Source organism: Falco naumanni, chromosome 13, assembly GCF_017639655.2.
Source record: "Falco naumanni isolate bFalNau1 chromosome 13, bFalNau1.pat, whole genome shotgun sequence".
Lineage (NCBI taxonomy): Eukaryota > Metazoa > Chordata > Aves > Falconiformes > Falconidae > Falco > Falco naumanni.
In genome coordinates this window covers 21274780-21292308 of record NC_054066.1, presented here as the reverse complement: position 1 = coordinate 21292308, position 17529 = coordinate 21274780, and the positions used below count along the sequence as shown (strand labels likewise).

At 38.4% G+C, this 17529-nt stretch overlaps 1 protein-coding gene across 1 annotated transcript in view; it reads right to left on the bottom strand.

The window, feature by feature from the left end:
* PEX5L (peroxisomal biogenesis factor 5 like) overlaps window positions 1-6639 on the bottom strand; it is a 116955-nt gene extending 110316 nt beyond the window's left edge. The window contains exon 1 of the mRNA XM_040613783.1: window positions 6537-6639. Within this exon, the coding sequence (XP_040469717.1) occupies window positions 6537-6557 (21 nt within the window). The 5' untranslated portion in view covers window positions 6558-6639. The remainder of the gene's footprint in view (window positions 1-6536) is intronic.
* Between the last annotated feature and the right edge of the window lie 10890 nt (window positions 6640-17529).

The following is a 17529-nucleotide window of genomic DNA, read 5'->3' as shown; positions in this document are numbered from 1 at the left end:
ATAATAAGTTTCAATTACTTTATATTTTAGAATTTACTTTATTTATATGCAAATAAACCACTGGAAGTGAAACTCATGTACCAGTGACTCAGAATTTCAAAAGCCTGAAAAGAAAGCAATGAAATATCATACTTTTCAGAATAATTGTAACTGGGTACAAGAATTTGCTGAATATGGTCTTTATGATCCTTAGGCATTTTGTTAGTAATGTTATTGGGCAATGATGAAAATGCATTACTACAGAAAGTCACCTCCTAGTTTACATGTCATGATTTCGAAGACAACTACTTCTCTCAGTTTTGCAGTATCAGCTATTTCTGAAATAGACTCTGCAAACTTACATTCTGTGTTACAAACACTAGCAGATACTTCTTGTGCTGGGTATGTAAGAAGGAAAAAGCTAGTCAGAATTATTCTAAGCACTATGCCAATGTTTCTACCATTTTAATTTCTAACTATTGAAAATAGAGTAGCAAATGAAACTTGATAGGTGGTTTTAAACAGACCTGGTTTAGACATTAACACACACTTTTTATTTTTAAGTTTCTGGAGAATCAGCTTGCTTAGAAAAAATATTATTATAAATTAGGAGTTATGTTCTACAGATGAATGTTTATGACACTGCATTTCCTAAAGGAAACTCTAAATTTCTGTATGTGGTTACCTTCTTTCCCATCTTTTCATGCACCTTGTCCTACTTGGAAATTTCATCCTGATCTAGCTTGTGGCCTCCTCCTTTGCATAGAGTTTCACCTACATTCTTCCGTTCTGAGACTGCCAGCCTGCATTTTTCTCTCTCTGATATGTTAACAGTGTATCTCGTGAAACAAATTAGTTTTCAAACATCTGTGAGCCTAAACTTTTAGACAAGTAAAAGCTAAATAATCAAAATAGATTCTTTCTGTAGGTTTTAATGCAGCTGAGTATTTTGCTATTGATCATCAATCCTTGGCTTTAGTAGTTGTGCAGGTACATTTTAAGATATTTGAAAACACAATTTAAAAAAATAAAGTAACTGCTACTTAAGTTTAGCATACATGCTAGGTAATCAAAGTAGACAACGTAGGTGGGGCAAAATGGATGTGTGGAAAGGTGACTGGGCTTGTTGAAACTATATGATGAATCTAGAGGTAGAATCCAAGTTTCTGGATGTGAGTTTAAAGAACTAGCAACTGCATCATGCCATCATAAATTGTGACAATGGTTGCAGATTTTTAAAAAAATACAGCATGATTTCTTGAGTAAACAGTGCCTCTTTTATGAAAGCTGTATACTGGGTTTAGACCAACATATTTATATAAATAAGTGACAGTGCTAGGGACTGTTGTTTTTCTATGTTTTGAATGAATTTAATTCCAGAATAGAGGGATGGATCCTTATTTAGTTAGTAAGAGTTCCTCTTAATTTGCATCCAGGAAAAAATACACGGTGTGCCAAGAGTTTATAAGCCTTTGCAAGATTTTTTTCTATGTTCTTGTTAAACTGCCTAACAGCTTCAAGGAATGCTTCCCTATACCAGCATTACACATACTTAGAATTTGTAGTTTCAGTATGCATCTTAGCCAAAAGCAGTATATCACCTACTTTCTTTGAATTAACTTCTTTCAATGAAAGTGAGCTCATTATTTTTAGCTTGTTTCATTTATAAGCCTGTTCATAATCTGCTGTTCAAAACTTGAAAAGCTGCTAGTGAATAACTGGAAAATATCAAGACAAAATGGAAAACATACTATCATAAACACTGCCCTTGTATTGTGAGTACTTCTAGAAAATGCTAGTAATAATGAAAAATTACCAGTTTATCATAATAGAATTTCAGCTAGGCTAGGAGACATCACTAGGGGTCAGTTAGCATTCCAGCTATGTGCTCAGATTTTTAGAATTTTGTAGCATTATTATGTTGATCTTAAAAGCTGAGCAAAGATTCAATTTAGCAGTGAATCCAGTTCTATGTTGTGTGTATTCTTTGTGGGCCGTTTTATTCATGTACAAAATGCACGGCAGAGATTACTTTTTTTTGTTACCAATTGATCAATAGCTTGGGTTTTATGTATTTTAGGTGGCAGTGTAACCAACACTATTACAATGTTTTTAATAGGTTACCAAAGAAGCAAAGAAGCTGCATCTGGAGCTAATCTCGAGGCAGTTCTGCTTCACTTCTCCCAGTAAGTTAGCTTTGTCTTAAGTGTTGGGAAATAAGTGCAAAAATGTTTTTTATAACTTCTAAAATATTTAGCAACACTTCTCAGGCCCAGTAAAACATGTGAAGCCCTTGAGGTTTCATCTTGCAAGAATTTTCATGTGTACATAGTTATTTTTCTGTAGACCCACTACAATCATATAGGTATGTGTTTGATGACTGAAATCTTAGTGAAATGTGAATAATTAATATGAATCTTTTCATGTAAATATGAAATGCCAGTGGTAGAATGTTAAATATCTTTAATAATACAGAAGACAACACAACAATTAAGGGCATGAAGCTGATTGCCTATGCAATTAAAAGTTTAAGAGACTATCTATCTGATCTGGAACTTGGCCAAGGCATCGTGACTAATAAGCCTGTTCTTGCGAGAAAGTGCCAGAGGAACTCTGATAGCCATGTGCGGTCAAGATTTGTGCTTTGTCTAAATTAAGCCATCCTGAAACATAATACTGCCATACATAAAATCCCATGCCAACATTTGGCAAAGCACTTCTTATGTTCAAGCGTTTGTGCTGGAGAAAGCTGACTCTATACAGCATCAAGGCAAACAGTTTTGAAAGCATTTATTTTGAATTTCCTAGGAAGCCAAATGCTGCTGAAAAGCCCACCCTATGATTGTAATTTACCCTCCAGCCATTTATAGAACTCTCATAAAAGTCAGTGGGAGGGACTGGTACCAGGTAGATAATATACTGTAAAAACTTTGAACTATCTTATTGTTGGTTGTTAAAATTATAGACATTTTAGAACAGTGACTGTGGGATGAACTCAGCTTGTGTTCTGCTTCCATCTGGTCTGCTACTGTTTCCTTGAAGATGGAAAACAGCTCACATTGGATTGCACACATTGTCCTAGGAGACAAATACTCTTTCACCTGTACGGTTTTAGCATTTAGACTCAGTTCTTTTGCCATATCTGTGTAATCCCGCTCTTGTATACATCGGTTATTATCCTGTCGGAGCCTAAGTTTACTGAATTAAACAGGACTTCTTACATAACTAAAGCTGTGTGTTGGCAAATAGGCTGTGCATCTCATCTGAAGTTCTTTCTCATGCAAAAAACTCACCTTAAAGGCTCAGGCTTCAGGAGGTAGCTGCATGCCTTAGAACCTGTGTCAGTCCCTGTTATGTTTTAGACAGTTACTGAGTAAACCAGCTTGGTAAGCAGGGCTATGAAATGCTTATGCTTATTATGATAGTGAAATAGCTTTGAAAGAGCTCCTGTAGCACTGCACTTTGCTGCATCCTATTTCTCTGTGTGTTGCTCGCTCTGTGGAAGGCCACTTCACCTTTCTCCTAGTAATTTATGTGAAAGCATGCAATGCAGAAGTAACATCTAGCCCTGTAGAGTGTATCTGGAAATATAAGGATGGTGGTTTCAGCCAGTAGCACACATCCTTTTTAGAGATATATATATATTTTTTTTTTAACCGTCTTTGGAATTTTAACTTAGGACCTTTCTAGTATTTCTGTGTTGTGAGGATGCATTTATAAAATAGTAAGAGGGAAATCTAAACCTAGGTCTTTGGAATAAACTGGTTTTCTGGGATTCAGAAAAAAATAAAATCCCATCTGTACTATAACCTAAAAATTAAGAAGAGACACACATATTACAGACTGATGTAAAGTACTTCAGGCGCCGGACTTCAGCGGTGCTTAAATGCAAAGTGTATTTCATCTACACTTGCAGAATTTATTTAGCTTAGTCAGAAATTCTCCACTGAAGCTGATAATGCTTGATGCCTATTCAAGATAGGTAAATTTCCAATCTCTGTAATTATGCTTATTACATTGTTACAGTTGTTAATGTTCTCACCTTTCAGAAGTCTTCCAAGAATTAGCTGAGTTACAGCAGGTTATTAGTAAAACATTGGCTCTGTAAACATCTTTTAAATTGGACTAAGCAATTATTTCTGCAGTTTACTTTTACATCTGAGAACAAAACACTAGGAAAAAGAAAAATGGTGACTGGCATTCTAAATCAGATCCTGCATTTGACTGCTGTAACTTCAGAAGAGCTTTTGCTTTAAGAAGTGTAGGATCAGGCATTATATATTGGCACATCATTTTGCATTTGGAATCTGTAAAGTTAGATGCTGAAGTACCCAGGTAAGGTCTAGCTAAACACTCCAGTTTCACTTGAAGTGGAAACTCTGTGAGTGCTCAGTGTCTTTTAAAAGATGATTGGTTTTGTTTAGGGGTCTAGGTACTGACTTAGGTGCCTGACTTAATGCACCCAAGTTTGGATGGTTTTGTGTTCACCTTATTTTATATTGGCAGGTAATTGCCAATAGTTTTCCCTAAGTTTATAGGAATCTTATCAGAAGTCTTGGAGATAGTAAGAAAGGACCTGTAATGCTTAGATATGCCTACTTTTTTTTTTTTTTTTTAGCATGTTGGTTTTTATGGTACTTGTAGGGTAACTTTGATTGTTTCTATTCTGACATAGTTTAATAACCATTACAGTAGACCATTTCATTGCAAAGAAATTAGCTCTTTATTGTCTTTGTCTGACTCATATAAAGGCTTTAATTAAGGATATAGTAAACGTGAAAATCTCTCCTAATGCTTTAGGCTTTTTTAGGCGTTATCTGAAGAACATTAATGCTTCCTGTTAGGACAGAAATATATAAAAAAGTTTGGCTGATGCACTCAGGTGGGTTTTTATTTTTAGCAATGACAAGCATACTCAATATCAGCAAACTTTTAAAGATAATTTGATTAAAATTGGGCTAGAAAAATAAAAATAATTTGAAAGAAAAAAATTCAAATTACATCAGTCACAACATATTTATGTTTTGACCTGTTTTTCCTATTGCAATTTTGATTTCAACTTTTTAATGATTCAGAAAATTTATAGAGCTGCCAGACACCTCAATATTCCATTACATTTCCTTTTAAAAAGTGCTGTATGTTTGTTGAAACCTTGCAATATATACCTCATAGCAAAGAACTTCTGCTATCATAAGGGTATAAATACCTGTTTGATAATGTCCAGTTGAGTATCATTAGTTACAGGATTGTTTTCGTGTCACCACAAAACAATGCATACTTTACACTTATTATCAAAAATAGTAACACGTATACTTCTACATTTCTTGCTAAAACCTGTTTGCTCTCCTATCACAAGCAATATTATGACACATTATTTATCACTGTTGAGATCAGATAACAAAAACATGAAAGAGTAACTGGTATCGTTTAGTTCTGGAAAGCGGAGTGATGAATCAGAATCCTCACTTAACTCACAGACACTGTACATAACCCTGTGTTTGACATTGACTGAAGTTTAACATCCCCAACGACCATTCAGCAGATTTTTAAGTGCTGTGCAGAATCACACCAAACAAATGTGGTCAGCTTACACTTAGTAAAACTGCACTTTCTCTGTAAACAGACTTAGTACTAACAACACTACGTGCCAGGCTGGTGCCGCTGTACGTGATAAAAGCATTTGATCATTCCTGGCAATGAACAAAAAGCCTAATTGGGTCCAAAAACAAAGAAATTAATTTGGGAGATCAGTGTAAAGCTTACTCCACTTTGGCATTTCCCCCTCCTTCAAAACAGATTTGGCTTTCCAAGGAAGAGCCATGTGAAGGAGAGCGGGAGTCAAGGTTAAAGTCATCACGTCCAAGGCACTAGTATGTTTTTATCAGGGAAAGGCATTTTCTGCTACGGCGATGTGGATCAATAGGATCATGAAACAAGATTGCTGCCTAAAATGTTGAAGTCACTTAGGCATGTGTTTGAATTCATTCTACAAAGTCATTCTGGGGCTTAGCAAAATCAATCCTTATCCCATGTTGGGAGGGAAGAATAGAAATCCATCACCTTTAAACAGAACACACTCTGCAAATCGACAGCTTTAGTGTGGCATGAAATCTTTGCAGATTTTGCAAAGCAAGGACTCTGTTTTTCCCGTTATTGTTTGCCCTTCACTTGACATACAGGAAGAGATGCATCAAGAGGGTGGCAGGAGACGTGTGTCACTTAAAGCATGCCATAACAATGTTTGCCCTGGAATGCTCCCTTGAATCTGTTTGAATGAGCAGGCATAACAAATGAATAAATACACACAAAACTTCACCTAGTTACAAAGTTGATAGAAGCCCTTTTCCATTCTCCCCCCACAAGCATAGCTAGCCCCAGGCATGCTGTTCCCTCCAGCCCCGAGCTGGAGTGCCACTATCCTATTGCACCAGTTCACTTGTTGCACGGTGCCAAGGTGGCATCTCCCCTCCGCTCAACCCACAGCAACTTCACAGAATCACGTTTTGGCGGAGCCACTCGGAGGGCTTTGCCTCTCCAACCTGCTTGCAGCGTCTTACCTGCATGTGTCCCTGGTACATTCTGCTTTGTCTGGTTGAGGTGCCCCTCAGGCCGACTGATTGGGTGGACGCTGGGGTGGGGGCACTTCTCCTCTGCACTTGACTAAAAGAAAGAAGAAGGAAAAAAAAAAAAAAAAAAAAAAAAAAAAAGCCTAACCCTGAAAGAGCTATTTTTTGCAAAAGCTTCAGTTTGTCCTGGGAGCTCCTTTACTGCTTCCAGCAACCCAGTGATCTGGGTTGCTTCCTTCCCTCCTCTCTTTCCCGTTCTGCCTCTCTCTGCCTCTCTGCCCGTGTTAATGCGGTGCTGCCAACTGCAAAGGAGCTGTTCCTCGCGGGGTGCTGGGGGGAGGCGGGCCGGGCCCGGGCGGCGGCGGCTGCGGGGCCGCCGGGCGGGGAGCGCGGCGGGGCGGAGCGGGGCCGCCCGCTGCCGGGCCTCGCCGCACCTCGCCTCGTCCCGCTGCCAGCCGCCCCGGCCTGCCCGCCTGGCGGCCCTGGCCCCGGCGGCCCTCCCCCGCCTCCCGGAGGCAGCCCCAGCCTCCCTCCCCCCTTCCCTCCTCCCTCTTTCCTTCTCTCCTCCCTCCCTCTTTCGCTTCCTCCCTCCCTCCATCCGCAGAGGGAGCGCGCAACATCCAGGGAACGCGCGGAGCCCCGCGGAGAGCCGCGGCCAGCGGGCGGAGCCCTGCCAGGGTCCCGGGGGAACTGCGCTCCCTCGGCCCCACCGCCCCGGCAGGCGCTGGCGGTTTCCACTGCAGCGATTAAAAATAAAAAATAAATTAAAAAAATTAGTAAGCATAAAAAAACAAAAAAAAATTGGAGCGTCCCGGAGCCAGAACACGGCAAAACCTGGATCTGGCACACGGAGCTTCCCGGATGGCCGCGAGTTTTGCCTCTTGGCGGGGAAGGAGGGGGGCGCGCAGGGAACGGGCGGGAGCAGCCGGGGGGCCGTTACCCCGTTACCTCCAACCCCGCGGCCGGCTGCGCCCCGCTCGCAGCCCTTCCCCACCCTGCTGCAGCTGGAAGCGCGCTGCCGCCTGCGGCACAGAAAAAGTTTGGCACTGCAGAACGAGAGGGATGTAGGCTGCAGTCGTAATTAAACTGAATTTTAGTAGCGTGCTCAGGCCAGGCCCTACCTTGCGCTCTGCCGATGAAGAGCAAACGTGATCTGTTGTCCACAGAAAATACCAGGAGACTTGCTATGGCTTGGTAGCACTGCTTGGTAATGTTTTTCAGCGCTTATCAAAGATATCATCTTATAGAAAAAAATCTGGCAATAGCCTGTACATGCAAAATTCTGACCTCATAAACTGGCACAACAGGCCTGACTAAAATCCTGCAAGCAACACCTGCATCATCTTGGATCCAGCTTTTTTCTCCTCTCCCCCACCTCAAACCTTAAACTTTTAATTTGCTAAAAAGAGCAGCTGTTTCAATTTAATTGCAAATTTTTGTCCCACCCAGTGTATCTATATTCAGTAGCACAGAAAACGTCCAGTGCCTGGAGTTTGCTAGATTGTATAATTTCTTGGCTCTGAGCTTCAAAGTCTTACTGTTAAACTACACAAAACTTTATGATGCTTTTGATTTACCAGAGCAATCCAACCTTAAGCGTGTTCCAGTACTAGAGCAATGCAAAACAGATTTCTTATTCCTGAAACCAGCACATTTGTATCATCACAGCTCTTGTTTCAGTTGACTAAATATGCCTTTTTGAAGTGTTCCTATTCAGCTAAAACTATGGGGTTTTGCAGAACATGAGTTCATAAAGTCATCAATGATAGCAAAAGCAAAATCTAGCCTATTATTTTCTTCGCTTAAGCTTGAGAGTTTTATCTTTTAGATAGACAGCAAAAGTGTGACTGTTCTCTTACATGCAATGAATATGTATCCAGAGCACTGAGATTTTCAGAACAGCCTAGGAGTTTAGCCATGTATTGGTGATAAAAGGAAATAAGAAATGAGTAATTTTTGTCTAAATCCCTTAAGCCACTTTGAAAACCTCAATTAAGAGCTGATGAGCTTAAAATACTTCTTTAGGATTGTCCATACGTGTCAGACATGCCTTACTGTAAAATTTCACTATGTAACATAAAAGGTGACTGTACTCTACATAGATGAAAATACAATATTTGAATTATTGTGGTTTCATTTAAACCACAAAATACCGAGTACAGATTTTTCAGATATAAATATCTGGGTGCCTTTGTGTTCGATTTAGAAGAAAGTTTAGGGTCTAGGTGACAAAAAGCAAGTCCTATTTAAATTTGGAGCCTTGCTGTCTTTGCTGTTTGTTGAACAGAGATATATTAGACTTTTAAGTTTTTAATAATCTTGAAGGTGTACTTTTTCACTCTGGCTGCAGTAGATCCAGATTATCCTTTTCTGGGTTAGTTTACAAGTTTTCTATAGCAGCTGAATGTTTTTAAGGCATGTGAAAAATTCTTTTTTGTTGTTGTTAAGTACGAGGCTCTTGTTTTTCTCAAGGGGGAAGCTGAGGTAAATACATTAACACCAGTATGTAGCAATATCTGTTTTTTCTAAACCTAAATATACACATTGTGATTTAAGTTTCTTCTACAGGGAAGGAAAAAGTATGCTTATAGTAGAAGAATTGTTAAATCAGGAATGATTATTTATGCTATGTTATTTATAGGTGAGGGACAAACACTGGTAGAATTTGGCAAGATCTAAATGCTAGATACAAGATTTTATGGTATGGTGGGTGTTGGAATAGGAATTTTTCTTAATGCATCTTAAGCAAGTGCATTCGTTTTGCAATTTGTTGATGCAGTGGCATACTGATGCCAGATTTTGGCAGGATCTGGCAGATCCAGTAAAATCAGGTAGATCGGGCTTTTACCTTTTTCCTTAGTAGGGGGCTAAACCACTTGGCACAGGTCAGTAAGAAGGCTGGCAAAGCAGCATTTGATGCAGTGGAGAGGCAGGGAGATGTATGCATAGATAGATGGATGGCAGTAGTTTCTTCTTGAGGAGCTGTTCTTTAAATATCTTTCAGTGCAAGCCACACTCACACATACACGCAGCCCTGTGTTTCCACAAGTGTAATCTCTGCTTTTGCTTTAGCTCTTCACTAGAAAAAGCTTCAGCAAAACTGTTTCTCTCTCCATCTAGTTCTAATCCAGAAACAATGCATGATATTCATTGCTCAGTTACGGCACAATTTCAAAAATGTGATGGTGGGTGAGACAGAAAGCATTAATGTGCAATTCTGTAATGTAAATATAAATACAAAGGCAAGTTTTTTACAGCTTAGAAAAAGGTGAGTGCCAGCACCCATGCAGTTTGTGATTGTGCTGTATTTATGAATACGATGATCTGTTTTCTTACAGGGTGTGTTTAGTCGCAGGAGGTTCATTTGCCTAAAATGCATTAAAAACATTTTTCTGTTGCGGTCCCTTTTGGTCTGCCTGTGTGGCTGTATTAGTATTTGAACCAGTGGTGTCTGTGTGCTATGAGCTCTCTAAGCTTTGTTGTTTGTTATGGCAAAAATATGAAAAAATACGAAAGTCATAATGTTTGTTAAGAAAAAGAAGTCACCATATGGCTCAACAGATTTTAATTAATATTAAATTGCCAGGGGAAATTTTGAAAAAAGTCAAATAAGAATCATTTATTTTACAAATAAATGCTCAGAATTTGTTTTCAAATACATTTCTGGGGCAATTAGGGCTATTGGGAAGCCCAGAGCTAGTAATGGGAGCATGGGGGCATTTTCAGAAATACAAAGAGTGCAGGGTGGTTTTGGAGAATCTGGCAGCTACCTAGTTACTATTGAACCCCTGACATTTAACTCCAAGTGGGAGGCGGTAGATATATTTCATTCCTTCAGGCCTTACTGATATTTATGTCATCCTGCAAATTTAACAGATAGTTTTAGATCAGTGACTCTGAAACTGCACAAGACAACACATAGAATAGACTCCAAGTTAACAACAATTATCTCAGTATTCTTCATTAACAAAGTGATTGGGATGGCAAAGTCTGTGGTTTCTGTGCCAGGAAACCACATGACAAGGGCAAGTCATAATTTTTATTAGGGAAATCATGCAATGATAAACAGACCTGTACATTACAAGTCAGAAAAGTGAATATACACTCAATGTGAAACGTAGTTAAGTGCTCTTTATTAATAAGAACACTTTTCTGAAGGTGGGCAATAGGTAACTTGAAGGAAAAGGAGTTTTCATAGCTGGAAGCTGTGCACAACAAAGTGTTGTGTGGAAGAGTTTGAAATGCAAATTGAGGGTGATGATTAGTGTTATCAGAGGCAGCCGTTGCCTGTGATGTGCTGTATTCCTGCTGCTTCAGAAGCAAGACTTGGAGAGAGCACTTTGGGGAACTCGGACCTCTGCATGCATGGCAGGTTGTTGCATCCATCGCTCTACTGTGCTTCTCAGATCTCTCTGAATCTCTCGGTGTTTCTCATGTGTGACAACAGATTGTGTTGCTAGCATCCAACGATAGCATATGTTTGGTCATAAAGGTACAGATTTGCTGCTTTGTTCAATAGTAGATTAATGTTCTGGTGCATATACCTTATATAAAACATCGGTCTATTAGCTCATGTAACCATGGCGATAAGAAGTAATTTACATACATGGAAACTCTTTGGGTTCACTTAGGCCTAATGCCTGCATTGTATTAAGAAATAGATCTTTACAAACATTAATACTAATAAATATTTTAATGAATAATATTTTCTGCTGAATGAAAATAATTGGCCTAATTTGTGAAAACATGGAGCTGATTAAAAATTAACTACCAAAAATAACCTAGCTTAATCGTAGACTCAAGTGAGGTGCAAAAACTGTTAAAATTAAATTAGTCATTAATTTATTACTAATCTGAAATCTTATTAGTAACATGGAATTAAAGTTTATAATATTGTTAGTTCTGTCAGATTCTAGTCACACTTTATACTTTGTTTTCTAATTGCAGTTGTAAGGTATGAATGGTACAACCACACATCAATGCAAGTGCTAATTATATTATATATATTTACACATTGCTTTTATATACCAACATGATTTATATGTGTTTAAGGAATGCATGTAAAGGATGTGTTTGAGGTGCTTTAGATACTTTAATGAATAATAAATCTGAGCAACATACAATCCTAAATTAATTTTAAAAAAGCTAAAATTGTCCTAATGATGCATATAAACCATTTAATTAACAAGACTTAATGTAGAAACTACCATTCACAGTAACAAATAGCAGTTAAGTTGTAAATAGCCTGAGTAGAATACTAAAAGGGTAATTCTTTGTTATGCTGGAGTTGTACTAGTTTTGTTCACCTGTAACTCTGTCAGTAAATACCAGCCCAGAGTCACAGAATGGTCAGGGTTGGAAGGGACCTCTGGAGATCATCTAGTTCAACCCCTGCTAAAGCAGGTTCACTTAGAGCAGGTTGCACAGAATTGCATCCAGGCAGGTTTTGAATGTCTCCAGAGAAGGAGACTTCACAACGTCTCTGGGCAGCCTGTTCCAGCATTCTGACACCTTCAAAGTAAAGAAGTTTTTCTTCATATTCAGGTGGAACTTCCTGTGTTAGAGTTTGTGCCTGTTGCCCCTTGTCCTGTCATCTGGCAGTACCGAAAAGAGCCTGGAACTTGTCAACAGGACAAAGATTATACCCATCATAATTACAAACTCCAGCAGTCCTTGAAGCTTCTGTTGGTTTTACCCCAGTTTTGTGTATGGGGTAAGTTCTGTGAGTGGGCAGAGAGGGGAGCAGTCCAGCTGCGTCCCTGTTAGCACTGTCTTGCATGTTGTGCAGGTGGTGGTATGTGATGAAGCAAGGTTGCTGCTACTACATAGTCTGTGCCACTAATGCCTGTATCTGAAACAAGCGCTGGGGAGAAATCGTAACTTCCTTGGGAAGGGTGAGCTCCGAGTGGGCTTTTCACATATGCTTTTATAGAGTTCAGCAGCAGCTAGTGCTGAAGAACTTGGCTGATTTAAGGGAGGATGCCAGTCGTGGTTATCCATTAACATATCATCCAGGTAAAATCATAAGACCGGGAAATGGCCTTCCAGTAGATCTGTCTTGCCTTTATTCTGTGTGGTTGTATTTGTTAGCACCATAGCTACTGTCTGCTGAGCCATATATTTAGTTTCCTAGCAGAGGAGATTCTCTTAGCAGAGAGGCTGTTTTTGATGTGTAGTAATGCTGTTCTCCACACAGACATGCCTTATACAAAAAGGATCTTCTGCTGATTTAGACAAAGAAAGGAGGAGAAAGCACATCTCTCCACTTTCCCCATGCATGTGATTGCAGATTCTAAGACAACTACATTTCAGTGGCCAAATGGCCAAGGCTCCTGTTTTCCTCAATTTGGAACCTGGTATGCTGCTGCTGAAGTAAACAAACTTTTCACTGACTCCACTGAAACAGAATGCATGGATAAAGGCCTCATCTATGTAAGCCCTGCAGACTTGTAAAGCAACCATTCCTCATTTATCAAGTAGAAAAAAAGTTTTGTGGAAGATTTAGAATCTCCAAGTGTACACCTGTACTGCAGTTACTATGATTGCAGTGTAGTGTAAATGCATTAGGGTTGATTCTGCAACCTCTTTTTGAAAGTCACAAAATGTGGAAAGTCCACAACCCCCAGGATAATCATCTCCAGTACTTAACTATGCCACTATTTGAAAGCTTTTACTATTGACCTTACGTAAATATGCATTGCTGAAGTGTATGCCATTTTTGTTTTAGCCAAAATTGATGTGAAGGATGTATTCCCTTTCCCTTTGTAGCTGCTTTGTACATATCTAAAGAAAACTATTTCATCACCTTCAGTTTTTCTTAGAGTAAGCAATCCCAGTTCTTTAAACCTTGTCACATAGGTTGAGTTTTCTTGATCTTGATAATCTTTCTTACTTTCCTTAGGCTGGCTTACTTCAGTAATGTCCAAAACTGGACAAATGCTCTAGTCGTCTTGTTGAGTAGACCAGAAAAATTTCTTAGTGTGTATTACACGCAGTATTTCTGTTTAAATGTCCCCCCATATGGTGTTGCAACACCATGATGCTCTTGAGTCATGTTCAGCTTGTGATCTACTGTTACCTTTGGTGATATTCCTGAATCATGTACTTACCCACTGTGTTTTTTTGTGGTTGATTAGTCCTACCTAACTGTAGAATTTTGCCACTGTGCTTATTGACTTGTATCCTATTTAGTCAAAACCGTTTCTCTACTTTATCTTGAAGTTTATTAAATTCTGATCACATCCTTCTCTTGTTTTCACAGGCTTTTTCAACTTCATGTCACCTGCAGATTTAAAACTTGTACTTTCTATTCCTTCAACCAAATCATTAATCAAAATACCAGCTTATATGCTGTTCTACGGAACGCCACTTGGGAAACCCCTCTAGTTTGACAGTCAATCATCAATATTCAGTAACTGTTTTCTGAGTAAAGTAGCCATCTAACAGTGATTTTTCTAGACCATATTTTCCCCAGCTGTTTATGGCATTTTCATAAAGTTTCTTATTAAAAATATCTAGTCTTTTTTGCCTGTTACCCTATTGTACAGAGAAAACCATCTGCATTGCTGGTTACTCATCCCTTTATCATTTTCTACATACTTAAATTGCTTGAGTAATTGCTTTAGTACTTCTGCTGTAATTAGAAGTAAGCTCTCTGGCTTACTTCTCTCTCCCCTATTTTAAATGCTAAGCACTATGTTTGTGCCTGTTTAGAGTTCTGTTTAATGCTTCTGAGATTGCTTCAAACTATGTTCAGAGTATCTGAGGGTGAGTTTGATCAGGTATAGTTATTCTGAAAACAACTAACTTGCCTAAATACTGCCAAGCCCGTGTTTTCCCATCACTGGTGTCAAGTCTGTTAGACTTCTGATTCACAGCTGACTATCTTAGGTAATTTAAATCTAGGTTTGTTTGGGGGGTTTTTTTCAGTTCTCAGTAATATTTGAACAGTATGTAGCTCACTGGGGGTTCCAAAACATGTTTTAGAGGTTGCATAATTATGCAGGCATTTACCTACTCCTAGCTCCTGGTGTCTGTGGCCAGATAGGTGCCAGTTTCCAAGCAGGCTTTGGTATGTCTGCACTGCATTGCCATTACATCAGTGAGGGCAATGTTAACACATCAGTTTACCTTGAAGTTAGTAAAAGTTACTTATACAGAACACTTGATTATAGATTTAATGAAAATCTGGGTTAATATTGCTAAAAATGTTTACATAGTACTGGTACCTAAAATATACTAGACCTCAAATGAAAAGATTTGCAAGGATTTTTTTCTGATCATTTTTTCTTGAGTACAAAAATGATTTACAGATCTCAAAGTTAAAAGTTTTGCTCTTTAATTAGATTTTATCTACTTGTGATTACTGATAATATAGATGACACATATTCTACCATATTAACTGCTTCACTATTTGCTGTACTTGACAAATCTTGAGAAATTACTGGATTCAATGAAGCATCCATCTAGAGTGACTCCATGCAGTTACATAAGGGATTTCCTGGCAGCAAAAGCTTTACCATTGCTGTATAAATTCTGGGTAGCCAGCATGAAAAAGATACAAGAATACTTTGTACCTCAGATCATATTCAATAAAAAAAAGAAGAAGGATTTTTGTTAATGTATGAATATTCTTGATCACTGGAGAGGTACTGCAACACAGAGGAGTTAAAAAACTCAGATACCTAGCTCTTATGAACTGTTTTTAAACTACTGATCTCAAAGCATTTTGGAAGTGCTATTATCTGTATTATGTATAGGTAGATATAGGGATGGGGAAATTTCATTTAATCACTAAACGTGGAGGTTGTTAAACAGCTACAGTTCAAGTTAAGACATTTTATGATCAGCAGTTCCAATAACGTTCATCGGGGAGTATTCAAGGAACCGCTTAAGAGTGTCTCTGGACTGTTCATGTTGTTTTTTATTAATTGATACAGCACTGGGAAGGCAAATACTGTGCCAGAATTTTAAATGGGATGGCTTAGTAATTACAGGCCTTTCAGCCTGGTGCCAATCCCTGACAAAAATAATGGAAGACTCATATGAGACATTATTAGTAGAGTAATAATCAGAAATAATGTAATTTATGGCAGTTCCCATTGGTTTATGGAAAAATATATCTTGTCAGACTAACTCAATAGCTTTCTTATGATATATGAGGTTTGGTCGATGAATGTTGTAGTGCTGATGTAATGGGCTTTCTTAGGGCATTTGTCATGGTACCTCACAAACTGATTAAGAAATAAGAATAATGCAAATTCAAGTGGGCAACGCATTAACAGGACCTAAAACTGCTTCTCTGATAGCCTTAATATGCAAAGTGGTAATCATTATCTAATAAGATCCCTTGGGAATTGTTGGGCCATGCTCTGTTTTCCATTTCTTTTAATGATTGGAAAAAATATTAAAAACTAATTAGTGATAAATTTATGTAGATGGGTTAAAGTTTGAGACTTTGGAAATGAAAGTCAGCTAATGAAGTGGTTCATAATTATATATGCTTCAGTAAAACTGAAGGTAAACCCATATGCACACATATATATATTTGTTGGGGTTTATTTTTCCATATATATGAACAAATAATTTAGCTTATAGTTGCAGAATGAACAACTCTATCCTGAGAAGTAATGACTGAAAAGTCTTTGGGAGATCATGATAGATCATTGGTTGAATGTAGGATTTCACTGTCACACAATTGCCAAAGGCCTAAAGATGAACTTCAAACAGGGATCGTGAAGTTATGCTACTTCTGTGTCAGTAGTGATGTGATAACTTCCTAACTATCTGAGTATGTGTGAAGATTCAGATTCATGTTTCAAAAAAGAATAAAGATTTTGGTGAAGGTTTTGAGAATGACTAATAGATTGGACACTCTGTGCAGCAAGATACTCAAGGGCTTGAACCTATTTAGTTTAAGCAAAAGTAATTTATCCCAGCCTGTACCTATATAAAGCACAGAATATGATACTCAAAAGCTTTTCAACTTAAGGTATAAAAAACTAAAATAGTGGAATGTTGGAAGTTAGGCAATGGTAGACTCCAGGTGCACATTTTTATAATAAAGGAAATAAATGATTGAAATTGTTATTGAAAGATCATTGAGGACTCTCTGTCTGAAGTTTTTAAAATCAAGATTCCTTTGTCTTTTTCTGGAAAACATATTCTGCTTCAAGTAGGAATTGCTTTAGATTGGATCTATAGTTGTGTTATAGGAACAATTAATCATTGTAATTACTGGTTTTGTAATCTCTGAACTGATTTACTCAAAACTACCTAGCAGGACACTGAAAAAAGTTAGAATAGTACCTGCTCTTACTGATTGCTAAGCTACAGTGTTATCCTTTATACCATCCAACTTACTACTAAGTAAGAGAAAGGCTGGTATTTCTTAAATTTATGCTTCTTTACACACGCATGTGTTTGTGAATCTTGCTTTCATGCTCTGTGTGGGAGATTAGAGGAAGCGTTTTCTCCCATCTGTGCATCTTGCCTGGAAAGAGTTATAAAGCTATGCTTTTGGTTGTGTGAGTGCAGCAGCACTGAAACCCCACATGTGGCCAAACTGAACCTCAGTTCCTTTCCTCCAGATAGTTGTCGCTCTGGGAGAGCTCTTCTAGAAGCCAGGGCTAATCCTCCACACACACCCCATATCAGATGGAGAATGTGCTTTCTTCAGCTCCCTAGGAGCCATCAAACCTTTTTTCATTACAGCTTTTGGCCTTCGTATGCTGCACTGGCTCCCAAAGTATTACTTTTTTCTGCTGAGCCGGAAGTTCATGTTTCAGATGTTGATTTTTCATAATGTATGCTCAGTTTCAACCTGCAAGAATATTCTTTTGTTCATGATTTTTTTTTTTTTTTTTTGACCTGAACATATGTGTTGGTTAAAAAGTTCCTGTCACACAGATCAGGAATTGGTTGACTGATACACAGAAAATGTGTACCACTGAAAAAGGAGCACGTAAGGAAAGACTGTTCTGAG